At 43.3% G+C, this 18,157-nt stretch overlaps 1 protein-coding gene across 1 annotated transcript in view; it reads left to right on the top strand.

Moving 5' to 3' along the window:
• LOC145397970 (uncharacterized) overlaps nt 1-18,157 on the top strand; it is a 49,963-nt gene that overhangs the window by 9,422 nt on the left and 22,384 nt on the right. Inside the window, exons 2-3 of the mRNA XM_080271174.1 lie at nt 4,797-5,049; nt 12,519-12,781. Of these exons, the coding sequence (XP_080127300.1) occupies nt 4,797-5,049; nt 12,519-12,781 (516 nt within the window). The remainder of the gene's footprint in view (nt 1-4,796; nt 5,050-12,518; nt 12,782-18,157) is intronic.

Raw genomic sequence — 18,157 nt, 5'->3', positions numbered from 1 at the left:
GCCACAGCCACTGGTCATGGCTGGTGGGCTATGGGTCCCAGATCCCCTGCTTAGGCCTGGGACTGTGCAGGTGGGTGGGGCCTGTGGTTTGTCTTTCCCCGTTATTCATTCTCACCAAATAATGACAAGAAAGAAACCGGAAATTCTAAGCAAGCCTGAGGAAACTGATTCACCCAAGGGGATCAGAGTGGCATCATGGAATGTGGGAAGTTTGAGAGGTAGAGCAGGATAAGTAGTTGAGGCATTTGGTAGGAGGTGGGTGGATGTGGGATGTATGCAAGAAGTCAGGTATAGGGGAGGATTAGCCAGAATGATTGCCAGGAGGGATGACCGTTACAAGTTGTTTTGGCAGGGTAGGGCAGATGGACATGGTGGTGTGGGTGTGTTAGTTAAGGAGAATTGGATGTAATATGTCATGAATGTAATGAGAGATGGTGAAAGAATAATAGTACAGGCCCACCCCAATATCCATCAGTGTTGCATACCAGTGGAAGCGGTTGGTCAGCGAGTACAGTATGTCGGGGTCGAACAGTTTTCCTCATACGATCCTGAAGAAAAGCCAGAGATGCATTCCAGGCCCAAACCTAAACTCTCATATACCATACTCAGTCAATAGAGACTGACACAGAAACACCATAGGTAATGTTGTTGTCCTCATAAACGATACTATTGCTAAGAAATGAGACGTCAAACATCACATGCAGGATGGTAAGGTGATGAGACGTGCAGTGTTTAGATGCTTAAGGGCAACTGACAGCCAGCAAGCAGCTGGCAGTGTGCCAAGCATTGGTGGGGGAGGGTGGGGAGATGGGGAGGGAGACAAGCAGGGGTGGGGGAGGGTGGGGGGACTAGAGGGAGTTAAGCTGGGGTGTGGGTGGGGGAGGGAGATAAACAGGGGTGGAAGAGGGTGGGGGGGATGGGGAGGGAGACAAGCAGGGGTAGAAGAGGATGGAGGGGATGGGGAGGGAAACAAGTGGAGGTGGAGGAGGGAGACAACTAAGGGTGGGGGGGGAGGGCAGGGGGATGGAGAGGGAGACAAGCAGGGGTGGGGGAGGGAGACAAGGAAGCCAAACTGCCCTAGTATTCCCCCCTTGTCCCAGTCACTCACTCACTCACTCATACTCACTTATACACTCACTCACTTACTCACCCACCCTCATTCACCCACTCTCACTCACTCACTTCACACACACACACACACACACACACACACACACACACACACACACACACACACACACACACACACACACACACACACACACACACACACACACTTAAATATTTGGAACGACTTAGACAAAGGGGTGGTGCATGAGAAAAGCATTCATGTGTGTAAAGGTAGACTTGATAAATGTGGATATGGAGACAGGACAACACGAGCATTGCTCAATTCCTGTATACTACAAATAGGTAAATACACACACACACACACACACACACACACACACACACACACACACACACACACACACACACACACACACACACACACACACACATGGGAGACAAGCATGGGTGGGGAGGGTGGAGGGATGGAAAGGGAGACAGCCAGGGCTGGGGGAGAGAGACATACAGTGTGGCGGGGGATGGAGGAGGGACCGGGGGAGGAGGGGATGGAGGGAGGACCAGGAGAGCCTCGAGCACCACCACATACGCGTTCAGATGCACTCGTTTCAAACCTAAGGAGGGGTTGAGTGTTCGGACTAGTGAATCGATGGTCGTTCGGATTGTGGGAATGTTCCCCTATTTCTTTTCTTTGATCTTGCGAATTATCGGTTAGCGATGCACCGGATCTCCGGGTATACTTGTAGTGAAAAGTTTGTTCATTGGGATTATGTATGCATTTATATCAGCGTATGCTCCACAGGCAGGTTTGGATGAGGCAGAGAAGGGTACATTCTGGGAGGTGACTTAAGTGGTCATGTAGGTGAAGCAGCTCAAGGATATGGGTTACATGGGGGATGTGCATATGGTATGAGAAATGAGGAAGGGAAAGGATACTTGAGGTTTGGGGGGGCAATGAACATGATTGTGTGCAACACACATTTTAAGAAAAGAGAGAGTAGGTTGATTGCATACAAGTCTGGGGGAAATAGCAGCCAGATAGACTATTTCCTGGTCAGGAGGGCTGATAGTAGGTTAGTGAGGGATGTTAAAGTTATAGAGAGTGAGGAGTGTGCTGCAACACAAGTTATTGAAATGTGACATGGTGCTTGAGGAGTGGGTGATGAAAGGGAGGACCTATGCACCTAGGGGGAAAATATGGAAGTTGGAAAACCGAGCAGTAAGGAATGCCTTCTATAGCGAGATGAGTAGAGTGGTAGCTGAACAGGGAGACATTAATGGAAGTGTTAATGAACAGTAGAGCCATCAAGAACAACCTGTTGAGAGAGAACGATTCAGTATGTGGATGGACAAGGGCCCCTCCAAGACGTAAAGTAACTTGGTGGTGGGATGAGGGTGTAAAAGCTGCGGTTAAGGAGAAAAGAAGGCTTTTCTGGGAATGGAAGAAGTGTGGTGACAGAGAAATACTTGGATAGAAAGGATATTTACAGGGCAAAGTCTGAGTCACAGAGAAGCTTACTTGATAACCTAAATAGTATGGAAAGGAAGAATATGATATTTACGGTGACAAATCAGATGCAGAGGGAGAATAGGGTATAGGTAATCAGATGCAGAGGGAGAATAGGGTATAGGTAATCAGATACAGAGGGAGAATATGGATATCATAGGTGAGCAGTGTGTGAAGGATGATGAGGGAAAACTAGTGGTGAACAGTGGGGATACTTAAGATGCCTGGAGAGCGCACTACAGCTGGTTTTTGAATGAAGAGTTTTACCAGGATGGGGAAGGTTTGGAGCCAGCAGATCCAGTGTCTGGTCCTTGGCCTTTGGTTGATGTTGCTACTTTGAGCCTGGCAATAGGCAGGATGCAGGTGGGGAAGGCAGCAGATCTATCTGGGTTGACTGCTGAAATGTTGAAAGCCTCAGGAGATATAGGATTGAGGTTAGTCACTGATTTGATAAATACTTTCATATATGAGTGTGTTGTCCCAAATGATTGGCTGAAGAATGTAATTGTAAATGTGTGCAGCGGGAAGGGTGATGCCCTGCAAATTGGAAATTATTGAGGCATGAAGCTTTTAGACCAGATAATGAAGGTAATGGAGAGAGTTCTAGAAGGTATGGTATAGAAAGAGTGAATATTGATGAGATGCAATTTGGGTATCAAAGAAGAGGGGGAGTGGCCATGTGCGATCTGCCACAAGGGCATGGGAAATAATTCCATCTTATGCAGTGTTTGTGATAAGGGGGTGCATAAGAGACGTAGTTGTATTAGAGGTAGACTGTAAGTTAATGCCGATTTCATGCATGCGGTGTATTGGGGAGAGCATGTGGAGATTGTCAGACGTGAAAGGATTGAACTTGCTGATGAGTCTTTTGAGTGTGTGGAAGAGCTTTGTCATTTGACTAGCTGGAGCTAGTTGTGTGGCTAGGGTGAAGAGTGGTTGGAAGAAGTTCAGGGAGCTGCTGCCTCTCCTGATATTGAGAGGGCTCTTCCTCCATGCAAAGGGATCTTTGTATGCAGCATGGGTTAGGAGTGTACAGTAATGCTGTATGGTAGTGAGACCTGGGCAGCAAAGGAAGAGGATATTCACAGGCACAAACAAACAAAAAAGGCAGTGATTAGGTGGATGTGCAGTGCATCCCTAAGTGCAGGGGCTGGTGGGGCTAGGTTTACGATGGAAGAGTTGAGAGGTAGGATGGGACTGGAGTTTATTGGTGGTGTAATGAAGAGAGGTAGACTGAGATGATTTGGCATGTGGAGAGGATAGGGTATGATAATTTGGTGCAGAAAGTGAGAAGTGTTGATGTTGGAGGTTGGGTAGTGAGAGGTAAAGCGAAAAAGACCAGGGACGTGGTCATTGAGTTTGACCCCAGAGATAAGGGACTGAGTAGCAAAGGTGCCAGAAATTGAACAGCATGGGGAGCTCCCAATAGGTGACCAAGGGCAATGCATGCAAGCACGTTGGAGCCTTCAAAAATGAAACGACGAATGCTTACAACATTCGAGAATGTGTAGGCAAATGCATACAAACACATGGCCACAAGTCTTCAGCCAAAGCTTGAAAATGTTGTACCCCAAGAACTACTGTAAGAGCATGTTTCATGAAAACTTCATTTCCTAAGATGAGAGTTCCATCTTGGTAAGAAGTATTGGTAATGACCTTTCAATATTATTTGTATTTTCTTCTTGTTGTGTTGGGTCCCAAGGTTAGCGTATCATAGTTCAGTACACTTTGTGGCCTTACATGACTGTAAGACTTCTGGGTACCTTTTGGTAATTGGAACTATGTGCATGACAAGGTCATCACTCCCACTGGAGCACTCTAACTACTGTATTAGACCACCATGTGTCATCAGTTCTTGGTATCGGTATAAAGGTGCTGGTACCCTGCATGCAAAAATTTGTCGCTAGACACGGTTGCCCCGTTTTCTCAGCATTCATTGCAAAGGATGGGAGGACAGTGCAGAATCAATTGTTTAATGGACCTGGACACTGTTCTCAAAGCAATTCCAGGGTGCCTGAGTAGTGTACATGTAAGTAAATTCCTAATTAAAACCAAATTGAGTTAAATAAGATAAAGTTCAGAGATTCAATGAATCACAAGACTTCGTCAGGTTGAAGCAGTAGGGTCAAGTACAGTACTGGTATTGGATAACCTCTTTACATATGCACCTTTCCTCTTATGGCTCTTGATATTTTTGTCTTATACATATTTTGCCTTACAGATCATATGGTTGGTCTGAGTTCCCCCCAGTTCTTAGACCACTTGGAGAGTAACAGTGGTGTGTATCTCTACTGCTCTTCTATCACGGCCCGTTTTCTTCAAGCCTCAATTCGACACCGCCCCCTAGACCCCTTTGTACGCCCTCTGCCCCCAGAAGAACCTGTCAAAATCACTGTGCCCAATGTTGCGGAGGAGGCTAGCCACCAGCTTTGTGTCACACTCATCCCTGCAGGACACTGCCCAGGCTCAGTCATGTGAGATGCAGTTCTGTTTTGTTTACTTACTACCATGTATCTTTGCATACCGGGTATTGTCCACTTCAGTCATTCATTTACACTTTTCATGCTTGTGACTCTGGACTTAGGGTCTGGAACAGTTTCAAAGATTCACTAGCTCATCTGATGTTACACATATTTTCCACATGTATCACTGTTTGCACTGAGAAAATGAAACATATCTATTGCAAGACTAGAGCAATCATGCAGTACAGCCATTATCAAGAATGCAGTATGAATGTATTATTTATGCATGTTTTGGTAAATAGTAAGTTTGATTTACCACATCCCTCTGCTGTCTTCCATCACCAGAAAGTAGAACTGAAGTTGAGTTAGTACTTACATTAATGAATGGGTGTGAGTCATTAGTATAGTATGAGTCCCAGTTGATATGACTGAGGTATGAAGTAAAAAAAAGAGTAAGAGCAGTAGAATGGGATTGTTGAGGAATTTATGGTGGTTGGGTGGACTTGATACTAAAAGGGATATGAAGATTTATGGAAGATATAGTGTCATTAAGTCATATGGTCAAGAGGTGTGTGTGTGTGTGTGTGTGTGCTTGCGTGCGTGCTTTGCTGATACTCTAAGATTGGGTGATGGACAGTATTCTTTTGTATGATATATCTGAACTGAGTCCAAAGCAACCACTTGAGTCTTGAGGCACTATAAATTGTAAATGTCAGTTGGCTGAGAGTTTAACATGTACTTTATATCAGACTTTTATGATATACAGTATTTATAAACAGTACAGGTCATGGAATTCCTGTAGAAGTAAATTATTCTAATGATCTATGGTAAAGATTTTGTTGTTGTGTCCAGTATATATATATATATATATATATATATATATATATATACTTACTGTATATATATCCATCCATCCATCCATCCATCCATCATCCAATCCCACATTGCCCCATGAGGAGTGTAGAAGCCCGGGGCTAGGCAGTTGGTCCTGACATTTAAGATGAGAGTGACCAGCCTCACTCATCCCTGAGTGGCATTACATGAGCAGTGAACCCCAACCACCCCTTGGATATAAACCTTCACCGGCTCAATCCAATTGGAGCACAATAATTACCCACTAAACCACCAGGTGCCAAAATTTGGTCATATGGTTACCACCCAGCATAGTAAATGGTTTCCTGGTGCACAGGAAACCATTTGGCTTGTCACTCAGTGTAGAGTCACCCACAGGCTGAAGGAAGTGGAAAGAATGAAAGAAAGAAAGACAGAAGAGGGTGTGTAAAGTCACCCATAGGCAGAAGGACAAGGAAAGAAAGACAGAAGAGAATGGAAGGAAAGAAGGTTGGAGAGGAAAGGGCAGACACCTGAGAGCAGCACTACATCGAGTGAGTGGATGGTGAGCGGCCCCACCTACCACAAATATATATTACACACACACACACACACACACACACACACACACACACACACACACACACACACACACACACACACACACACACAGGTACAGTAAAAGATCGATTAACCGGAATGCATGGGGATTCTTTCATTCCGGATATGGAATTTTCTGGATAATCGAATGTTACTCTTAGAAATTTTCTGGGTGGTCAGACAAATGAAATAGTACCAAACTTGAGACTTTATTTCATGAAGTACATTATTCAGTATTTTCTACAGTACAGGGTACACTCACGTTCACTAACATCTGCCCAGGGGTGTCCTCTTCCTACCTCAGAATACCTAGGGAAGAGGGGAGGGGGGGACAAAATGAGCTCCACCTGCCACTACCCCAGCTCCCAACCATCCCCTATACCCCTACCCAACCCCCCACCCCACCCGTCATTCTTAACTAGCAGTTACATCTCAGGCCGATTTCATGCTTAACACACTTGGTCCCACTATTAAAACAAACAAAGAACATTAGGATGTGTTAAAAGAATATAACTACAGTCATCTCTTAACATTCACAGTTTTAGCATTCATGATTTTGAATATCCGCTGGTGGCTACAGAAAAAAAAAAATTATCTCATTGAACTCTGCTGACACTGTAACATTATCCCAGGCACAGTTCGTGGCTGTTTTATTATAGTAATGGCATTATCTAGTGAATGAAATATACTGTAACACTCCTCCTTTTGAAGGGAGCTGGGATGAGTGCAGTTGTCAGAAGAGGCCATGCAGGAGTACACTATTCATTATTTTCAACTTTAGTGTTCTTGTATTAAATAAAGTAGTTGTTTAGTGTTCTTGTACTTAATAAAGTGGTTGTAAACATGCCCATAGGGTTTTTCTGTAGTTATACGGTATAAGGAAATGGGGGGTCCAGTGTTGTTTTTAAGGGGGGGCAGCAGATATCCGCAGATTTTTAACATTCGTGGGTGTCTCTGTTACCTAACCTCCAAGATTGTTAAGGGACGACTGTATCAACATGTTGCAGCAAGAAATTAATGCATTATGACGACAGGAAAACAAAAACGTTAACAATGGCCACTTCAGGCCTCCTGTGTTGGGTGCACTGTTTTGCAAACACACACACACACACACACACACACACACACACACACCCAGCGCAGGAGGCCTGGGATGGCCGTTGTCAACGATTTTTTTTATTGTCAGCATTATAATGCATTAATTTCTTGCTGCAGCATGTTCATTATCTACATATCCTAGTGTTTTATATTAGTAATGTGACTATGAGTGTAAAGTATGAGGTTCGCTTGAGATGTAACTGCCAGTTAACCCCTAGGGTATGCAATTCTCCAGCCTCAACTGCTCCCCAGGATGCAAAAACAGGCCTATTTTTCGACTGTGTCAAAGGTTTAAAGTTTTATGCCCAATTTGTAGAGCTTGAATTTACACACCTGAAAATGCAAACCCCACCCTCCTAGACCCAATGGTTACCAAGCTGTGACCCGTCAAAGTTTATAATAGTTACCTGTCGCAGCCCCGTCGAGAAAGAAAATACGTCGCTCGCACCTGTTTTCTTCACAAAAATCACCAAAATAAATTGTTTTTTGGTATGTATAAATGTTATAAACCATTGTAATGTGCTTAGAAAAAAATAAAATGGTGACAAACCCCCTAAATAAATATGATAAATAATAAAAATTATCCTCCCCTCCTCTCCCCTCCCCATACCTCCAGTCCCCTCCCTCCCTCCCTCCCTCCCTCCCCTCCCCTCCCCTCCCCTCCCCTCCCCTCCCCTCCCCTCCCTCCCTCCCTCCCCTCCCCTCCCCTCCTCCCTCCCCTCCCTCCCTCCCTCCCCTTCCCTTCCCTTCCCTTCCCTTACCTCACCTCACCTCACCTCCCCTCCGAGCTGTCAAATCTAGCTAGTTTTCATTTTGTTTTGTTTTTGAAGGCTCCAACATGCTTGCATGCATCAGCATAAAATAAAATTTATTTTTCGAGTGGGTTTCGAATAAAGACAGTAAAGTAATTGTGGTGTGCATATCTGTATGCAAAGACACGAATAAATTACAGGTAATGATTCAAAAACATGCGCCACAAAGCGTTAAAAATTTGCAAAATATTTGAGGCTGAGGAGGTAAAGATACTGCATGCTAGGGGGTGGGGGTGGGGTGGGGGGAGGTGGTGGGAGATGGTAAGGCCATGAGGGGGTATATGGGGATGGAGGGATGGGAGGAGGCCACCACAAGACACAAAGGAAGGGCCCCAGTGGAGTACAGGGACATGGAAGGAGGGAAGGGGGGAAATACCCTTCCCCCAGATGACTGGTGGGGACATGGGGGGGATCCACATAGGAGGGGGGAGATGCAGAGAAGGGGGTGGGAGGGGTGGTGGTGGTGGTGGTAAGAACGGTGGGAAGTAGGGTAGTAACAAAGTAGTGGGGTAGAGGGACATGGCGAGAGGGAAGTGGGGTGTTACGGCCTGGGTCCCCCCTCCTGTGTGTCCAACACTTAGTTCTGATTGGTTAGAAGCCATCTACATCACAGCTGGGGTGGAGCCAGCTGCCTCCAGTTTTTTGTGGATGTTGCACGATTGGTATTGCTCGTCCTTTTAAGAAATTGTGCAAAAAACTCGATCGATGAGCTTAGTACTTTAGGGGTTAAGAATGACGAGTGGGGAGCTGGGAGGGGTAGGGGTTATGAGGGAAGGTTGGGAGCTGGGGTAGAGGCAGATGGAGCTCATTTTGTCCCCCCCTCCTGTCTGCCCTGGGTATATGGGGATACGAAGGTGGCATCCCTGAGCAGAAGTTAGTGATTGTGAGTGTACACTAGAATACACACAAGAAGACAGCAAGAGAAACTGTACAGGACTGAACACAAACCAGCAAACATTACCAAAAATTATTTAACCCCTACACCGCGGGCTTGTTTACCAATGACTTGCGTGTGCCGCGGGGTTATTTAGGCTCCGACAGACTCTCAAAAAATATTTGCCAAAAATCAGTTATTAGTCCTAGAATAATAAAATTACATATGCTTATGGCACATACCTTCAGCTTTCTCCTGGAATGATTGTTGAGCCTTCGTCGGTTACCGTAGGACTTGTGGAGACCTCTGAAGTAGGGTAACGAAGTCTCCACTTTACACTTCCCGACAACCCGTAATATGATTACCACAGCCAGATACAAACACTATAAACACTATTCTACAATTTTCAAGTAGTTTGGGATCCATACTCAAAAAAAAAAACACTGTGAAAGCAATGGAAATTACGGGCGCGTCTGATCGTCGCACTGGCACTAGTTCGCTCTTGGTACTCTGTCATTTATTATTCATAAAACCCCTCACACTTTATATTTCTATTACTATATAACACTTATATATATCTACAGTCTTTATCCATAAGTTTCCTTCAGTAGTATTAGTTTATTGTCACTGTAGGGATTCAATTTCTTTCAGTAAAATACGTAGCATTCACTTTCTCGTCCTGTATACTGGCATTGAGAATGAATGTCACTTTCATCTTCACTCTCATAACTCATAGTATTCAGACATGCTAGAGTGAAACTTTCACTTTCATTACTCCTAGGGTATATACTCGTATTCTTATAATACTACTCATTTACATTTCTATTTACGTTCTCTATTTTATTTACGTTATTTACATTTCTATTTTATTTACACTGTGTTGTGCACTGTCACTTGAAATAACTTATAAAACTATTTTCCATTGTTCACGTATATTTACATTCATTACTTTCACTTGCTGTTTACACATTATTTACACATTATTTACAATTCCACTTGCACTGTTTTACTCAATAGAAAGATCGTAGTCACTCTTTTATCAATTGTCAGCCCTTTACCTCTTTCCACACGAGGTTTAGTAGGGGGTAAAGGTCACAGGGCCATTTGCATGGGGGTGAAAAAAGGCCTTGAAGTCAGCAAGAAGAAACATACGTACCCTCGCTTCGGAAGATGAGAGTAAACTGATAACGGAGGGCCAGCATGGAGGCCTGCTTAGGGGTTATTCAGAGTTACCAATATTAGTTCTTGAAACAGCTAAGTCTAGCACTGATATGATTGGCAGGAAATCTAGACAATACATTATAAATTTGGTAGTTCCAGGTGAATGTAAATATCACTTAGGCTTCTCCCTTCCCTCCTTACATGTATATTTATTACGGAAATAGATTAGAGGCCTACTTAGGAGATATATATTCAGAGCTACCAGTGTTAGATCTTGAAACAGCTTTGTCTAGCACTGAAATGATTGGCAGGAAATCTAGACAATACATTATAAATTAGGTAGTTCCAGGTGAATGTAAATATCACTTAGGCTTCTCCCTTCCCTCCTTACATGTATATTTATTACGAAAATAGATTATACGGCATATTTCAAGGGGAAAAAAACAGCGAAAATTAGCGAACAAGTGCACGTGAGGTGTTGTCAGGTGATAATTAGCCAATTCCAGTTGTATGGCACTCTCACTTACCTTATTTCTTTCTTGTATATATTATTTGGTATAAGAATAGGACATAGGGCTTATTTCAATGGATGAAATCAGTGAAAAATTCCAGGGAAGATTTACTTAGCGTAGCACGGCCGGCAGGCGAGAGGATAGGGTAATGGAGGGGGGGTAGGGAGGGGAGTCAAGAACGGGGAGAAATGGCTAAATTGTCAACAATGGATGGGAGTACAGATGAGATTAGGAGTGCTGACTAGTGTTGGACATTGGCAGTACTGATAGATGATACAAGCCCCCACTTGGAAGCCCGGGTGAATTCAAAATAACACAGAATCACAAAAGCGAATGAAAGACTGACTAAGAGGGTGTATGTAGGTGAGGTGGAGGGAGGGAGAGGGAGGGGTAGACCGAGGATGAGGTGGAGGGATGGAGTTGAGAGGTATATGAGGGAGGGGGGGGTGAGTTGGGGGGAGGGGAGTCAAATGGTGGGTGACAGAGTGACTTGGAGGCGTTTTGTCTGCGGCCACCCTTTGCGGGATTAGGGCGTCGGGCTATAGATAGATAGATAGATAGACAAAAGCGACGCCCCGCGGTATGATCCCTTGCTCCCAAGCGTCACGAAAGTGATGCCCCGCGGTTAAGGGGTTAACGAAAAATTTAGCATATGTTACAAGCCAAAATAATTTTGAGAACTTAGTTGCATACACTACTATATCCTGTACCGTGCAGAACTAATCAAGAATGATAGGGGGACAACCAGTATCCGGAATATTTTTGACCCCATGCCAGATCAGATTTGTGTTCCAGTATATGGATGTGCTGATGCATTGGGTGCCGGTTAATCGAGCTTTTACTGTATCTGCATTAATTTTGCATACTTCCAGTGGGAGTTCCTCAGCCAGAATCAGGATAACAAATGCATTTTCGACTTTTTCAGTAGGGACAGTGAATCTGTCAGATCTTGCTGTCTCTAGTTATAACTTCATAAATAAATCTTAGGTACAGACAAAAAATTACTGCAGGTTATAACTTCTTTGCAGGAAGATCAGGGAAAGGAGTGCAAAATCTTTCCTCATCTAATTCTTCCTGTAAAAGTGTATCTGAGTTCTGTCTATCTATCTATTGCCAGACGCCTCAATCCCATTTGGGGTGGCCACAAACAAATCGCCTCCAAGTCGCCCTGTCCCCCGCCATTTCACTGCCCTGCTCCCAACTCACACCTCCCTCTCTCATATACATTTCCACCCCATCTCTCCATCTCATCCTCAGCCTCCCCCTCCCTCTTCCCCCCTCCACCTCACTCACATACACTCTCTTCGTCAGTGTTTCACCCTCCATCCTCTCCACATGGCCAAACCACCTCAGTGTGTTCCTCATAACGCTTCCTATCACATCCACATCAACACCACAACGCTCCTTTATATCCTCATTCGTCAGCCTGTCTCTCTATGTGACTCCACAGGCCCCTTTTAAATTACTCATTTCCACTGCTCTCACTCTTGACCAAGTTATGACGAGGAATCAGTTGGAAATATGTTTGAGAATCCCACACCCGTATTCCATTTTCATTCTTCGTCTTCATTTTTACCTCATTTTTCCACTCAGGTTCCTGTTTGAGGGACGTGGTGGAACAGTCCTGTACACTGGTGATTTCCGTACCAGCGTGGGAGATGTGGAACGGATCCGAGCTCTACACACTTCTGATGGAACAGCCAAAACGGTAGACTCCCTCCACATAGACACCACATTTTGCCACCGGGATATTCTCCACTTCCCCACAAGAGAAGAGAGTTCGGCTGCCATTGGTGACCTTGTGGAAGATTGGCTTGCGAGGGGAAACAATCATCTGATTCATCTTGTGTGTCCTGGTTAGTACTTAATTTTGTCTTCTTGTCTTTTCCAGTTGTTTCACCTGTTGTCCATGTGGGATTTACATTTTATTCCCCATTTATTTTTTCTAGCTAGTCTTCCTTTTATTATGTTTTATTTAACAACAAAGAAGAATGGTACAGCATGGTGGGATGAAGAGGATAAGAGAATAGTGGAGGAAAAGAGGAAAAAGTGGCTAGAGTGGATACAGGACAGAGGTTCAGTTGAAATAACTAAATATATTGAGAGCAAGAAACACATAAAGAGACTAGTGAGGAGGAGAAAGGAGGAGGTATAGGATTATTTAGGAAGAAAAATGAAAGCAAATTACACTGAAAATGGGAAGTTATTCTGGAAAGAGGTGGAGAAATATGGAAGTGACAGTGGAAGGAAATGTGAAAGTGTGAAGGATGTAAGTGGTTGATTATTAACCCACGGTGATGAAGTAAGGACCATATAGAAAGAATATTTTGAAAGTCTAATGAATGAGAGTGGAGAGAACAAAGCAACTTAACATGATTGGTTTCAGGGGTTTACAGAGAAGGAATGCAGTGCCAGGAAACGTGACACTTGCATAGGTGAAGAACGCTGTGAAGCGGCTGAAAAATGGGAAAGCAGCTGGGATGGATGATGTGTATGCAGAGATGATTAAGTTTAGTGGAGTGAGCGGAATGAAGTGCATGTTGGAGGTATGTAAGAAGGTATGGACGAGTGAAACTGTGCCAATAGAGTGGAAAAAAACAGTGATTTTACCCCTGTACAAAAAATAAAGGTGAGTGAAGTGAGTGTAAGAATTATAGTGACATAAGTCCATTGAGTGTTGTGAAGAAGCTGTATGGGAGAATTATTGTAGAGAAAATAAGAGAGAGATCAGAAGTCCTAGTGAGTGATGAACAGGGTGGCTTTATGAGTGGAAGAGGATTTATGGATCAGATATTTGCAGTGAGACACAGTGGAGAAGGCTTGTTAGAAGGACTATAAGGTGTTTATGTCATTTATGGATCTGGAAAAAGCATATGACAAAGTAGACAGAGAAGGATTGTGAAAGGTTTTGCACATGTACAGTGTTGATAGTGAGCTGCTAGGTGTGGTCAGGAGTCTTTATGATGGTAGTGAGGCATGCATAATGGTAAATGGACATCTAGGTGAATGGTTGACAATCAGTGTGGGGATGTGACAAGGTTGTGTGATGTCCCCATGGTTGTTCAGTATATATATGAATGGGGTGAGGAGAGAAGTAATAACACAAGTAGTGGGGAGGGGGATGGTGTTTGTAATGAATGGTGATGGATGGAATATCTGAAATTTGTTGTATGCTGATGATGCAGTGGTACGTGCAAATATCTGACGAGAGCTTGGTAGATTAGAACAGTTCTGTTGATGTTTGTGAGTGTCGTGCCTTGAGAGTAAATGTAAAAAAGAGTAAAGTGATGGTTGTTGAGAGAGAATTTGACCCGCATTGTGATGTTACAGTGAATGGAGAGAGTCTGGAATTGGTGAGAGTTCAAATACCCAGGTACAGTGATAGAGAAGAGAGGAAAATATGCAAAAGAAGTGGAAAGTAGAGTGACACAAGGAAGGAAAGTAGCTGATGCTATGAAGGCCATGATAAGAAACAGAGGTTTGACTGTTGCAGCTGCACGAGGCTTACATGAAAGAGTGTTGGTGCAAACTTTAATGAACAGATTTGAGACTATGGTGTGGCATGAAAATGAAAAGTCAAGAGTAAGAGCACTGGAGATGGGACTGTTGGGGAATGTATTTGGAGTACAGAGAGTGGATAGGATGTGGAATAATATGATTCATGAAAGAGCGGACTAAGGAAGTCTGTGGGCACCAGAATCAAAGAAGGTGTACCAAGATGGTATGGTTATGTGGAGTGAATGGATGACAACAGAGTGGTGAAAAAAGGTATATCTTAGTGAATTTGAAGGAGGGAGGAGGCAAGGTGGGCCAAGAAGATGGAGGGATATGATGGATAAGTGTGTGAGGAAGAGAGGTACAGTATGGAAGTTGGTGAGTTTAAGGAACTGACAAGAGATCGTGCTGTGTGGATTTTTTTGTAGAGAAGTGCATGACCAGGGATTTGGCACCCCATTTTAATGTGACAGGATTTGGATTGGCTCTGTCAGATAGGTACAGTATATGTGAAGCTTCAGAACGTGGTGAAATATTTTTTTAGTTTGTCAGATAGAGCCAGGATTTCAAGGGCTTGAATGATGAGTGAATGGAAGTGTGGCCCATTGAATAGGGCAAATTTTGGCTGTCTGTTGTTGCTACTCCTTACCCAGCCCAAGGGTGGGAAAGGAGGTCTGGATGATGATGATGATTTGTCCAGCTAGTCTTCCTTTTACCTTCATTAAGTTTTGTCTAGCTAGCTCTCCATTTACCTGCATTAAGTTCTGTCCAGCTAGTCTTTCTTTTACCGTCATTAAGTTTTGTGCAGCTAGTCTTCCTTTTTACTTCCATTTAGTTTTGTCCAGCTACTCTTCCATTAACCACTTCACTTCTTGTTCCTATTGTCCATTCAGGATCTAACATTTTAACTACTTCTGTTCAAGAGATCATTCCTAAGCAGAATAAAATTGTCTGGCACTTGGGAGAATAGTATTGTTAAAGTCATCATTGTTATGAGGAATTAATGCTGGATTTTTTTAACCCTTTCAGGCCACAAAATGATAGTATAGAAAAATTTAATCCTATGGCAGTGTTGAAAGGTAGAAAAATTTTAATTCTTGTGTTTGAGTTAAAGCTTTGTGACTGGTTAAAGGTTCCCACAATTCTTCCCTTCCCCCTCCATTGTGGGAAAAAATATAATAGCCAGATTTATATACAGAAAGGATGTTAGTCATAAAGGGTCACTTGATCTATGACCTCCATTCCCCTCAAGCTAGTCTACAGGAGATCAACCACGTGCTAAGTCTGTTCTTTGCTCTGCTAAAAATAATTTTATTCTTACTAAATGCTCTGAGCTCTCCAGCTCTAATTCTTCCTGCTCCCTCTCGCACCTTACCAAAAACCTTTTTATCAACTTAACTTCCTTCCCTCCTCATTTCCACTCTGATAGCTCTGTAGCTATTTCTTCTACTGATAAAGCAGAACTCTTCGCTCAGACTTTCTCCTCCAGTTTCACATTAGATGATTCCGGTGCTCTTCCTCCATCACTTCCCCCCTCAGACTTCCACATGGTTGACATTAAAATTTCTTCAATTAATGTATTTTTTGCCATCACTGGCATCAGTACTAACAGGGGGTATGGGCCCGATGGGGTCCCTCCTGTTGTCCTCAAGGACTGTGCTTCTGGGCCTACACCCTGCCTAGGTAAACTCTTTTGCCTTTGTCTGCCAACTTGTACCTTTCCTTCTTGCTGGAAGTTTGCTCTTATTCAGCCTGTCCCAAAGAAGGGTGGCCAATCCCATCCCTCTAGCTATTGTCCAATTGCTTTAACCCGTGGATTGCGAGCCACAGCTCAGGCTGTGCTGACCGTGCATCACTGCTAACTATTCCACCCATACCCAAACTTACGCGTGGTACTATGCAAAGACAGAGAAATTTTTTCTCCTTTCACCACATGATGTCCTGGATGTTTATCTTCAGGTTTATAATAAACAATTTTTTTTTTTCAGCTACCCTACGTAAACTTACGCATGGCCCTACGCAAAGACAGAGAGAGAGAGATTATTTTTTTTTCACCAGATGATGCCCTGGATGTTTATCTTCAAGTTTATGATAAAGAAAAAAAAAAAAAACTTTTTCTTCTTCATTTTTTGTGCACCACAGGGTGGGATAAAAAATGGTAATTGCGCAATCCACGGGTCAGCATCATGTGTTCCAAAAGTTTTTGAGTCTATTCTTAACCAAAACTTTTAAAGCATCTTTCCTGTTACATACTTCTTTCTGATTGTCAGTATGGGTTCCGCCAAGGATGCACCATTGACGATCTTCTCACCTACACTTCAGACTCCTGGTCATCCTCCGTTCAGGACTTTGGCGAAAGTTTTACCATTGCTACTTGACGTCCATGGTTTTCAGTCAAGTCTGGCATAAATCTTTAATTTCCAAACTTCCCTCTTATGGTTTCTGTCCCTCTGTCTGTGCCTTCATCTGTAGCTTCCTTTCTGGTCATTCTGTAGCTGCTGTTGTAGAAGGTTACCATTCTTCTCCTCTAGCTATCAGTTGAGGTGTTCCTCAGGACCCTGTCCTATCACCAACTCTCTTCCTTTTATTCTTCAGTGACCATCTACGCTGTATATCTACCCTTATCCACTCATATGCTGATGACTCCACCCTTCACCTTTCCATTTGTTTCCTGCAGTGTCAATCTCAGCAGTTACTTCAACACACAAGGAGTGAGGCTATTGCACACCTAATATCTGACTTGGCTGATATCTCTTATTGTGGAAAAAGTAATCTTGTTTTTAATGCATCAGAAACTTAGTTCTTATATCTATCAACTGACAAAATCTTCTGCAGGAGTACCCTATAATTTTTAACAGTATCCAACTCAATTCTGCCTCATCTCTAAACATGCTTGGGGTTTCTTTCTCTCGGGATTTATCTTGGAAAGATCATATTACCTCTCTTTTGTATAAAATCAGCTTCCAAGAGATTAGGTGTGCTAAGCCGACTCCGTGCCTTCTTTACCCCTGCACAGTTGTTGACTTTATACGTGGGTTTTATTTACCCCTGCATGTAGCACAACTCTCATGTGAAGGAAGGCTCCCCAATTAGGCACTTCTCAACAAGGTGGAGTCAAAGGCTTTTTGTCTCATTAACTCTTCTCCTTTCACTGGCTTCTTTCAGCCTCTGTCTCATTGCCACATTGTTGCATCCTTATCTCTTTTCTGTCACTACTTCAGTGGTCACTGCTCCTCTAAACCATCTGCTTGCATCCCTCCACCACTACGATAGGTGCATAGCACCCTTCTAGCAACAAACTCTCGTCCTTTTTCTGTCTAGTTCTCTAATGCAGTAGTTAACCATTACTCCCAGTCCTTCATGTGTGCAACATGTCAACTCTGGAACTGTCTCCCTCTGTCTGTATTTGCTACTACCTATGATCTCCAGTCTTTCAAATGCAGTGTATCCAGGCATCTCAAAATGAACGTATCTTGAATTTGGCTCTCTGTTATCTTGTTTTTTTTTCTTGGAGTGAACAATTTGCAGGCTCCTGGCCTTTGGTTCCTTCTTCCTTGCATATAAAAAGAAAAAGAAAAAAGAAAAAGACAATTTCTTCTCTTCACCTCCAGACAATTTTATTAGAAGAGAGTTTTTGAACTGGAAAAGTTATAGTCTTCATCCACTTGTTTAGTATAGGATACTTTTCAAATATTTGATAAAATGTCTGGTAGTGGCAAGGATGAACTAAAATTAGT

The sequence above is a fragment of the Coenobita brevimanus genome, chromosome 1 (genome assembly GCF_032717465.1).
Source record: "Coenobita brevimanus isolate Jiangsu-jjx chromosome 1, ASM3271746v2, whole genome shotgun sequence".
Classification (NCBI taxonomy): Eukaryota; Metazoa; Arthropoda; class Malacostraca; order Decapoda; family Coenobitidae; genus Coenobita; species Coenobita brevimanus.
This window is presented reverse-complemented; position numbering and strand designations above follow the sequence as displayed.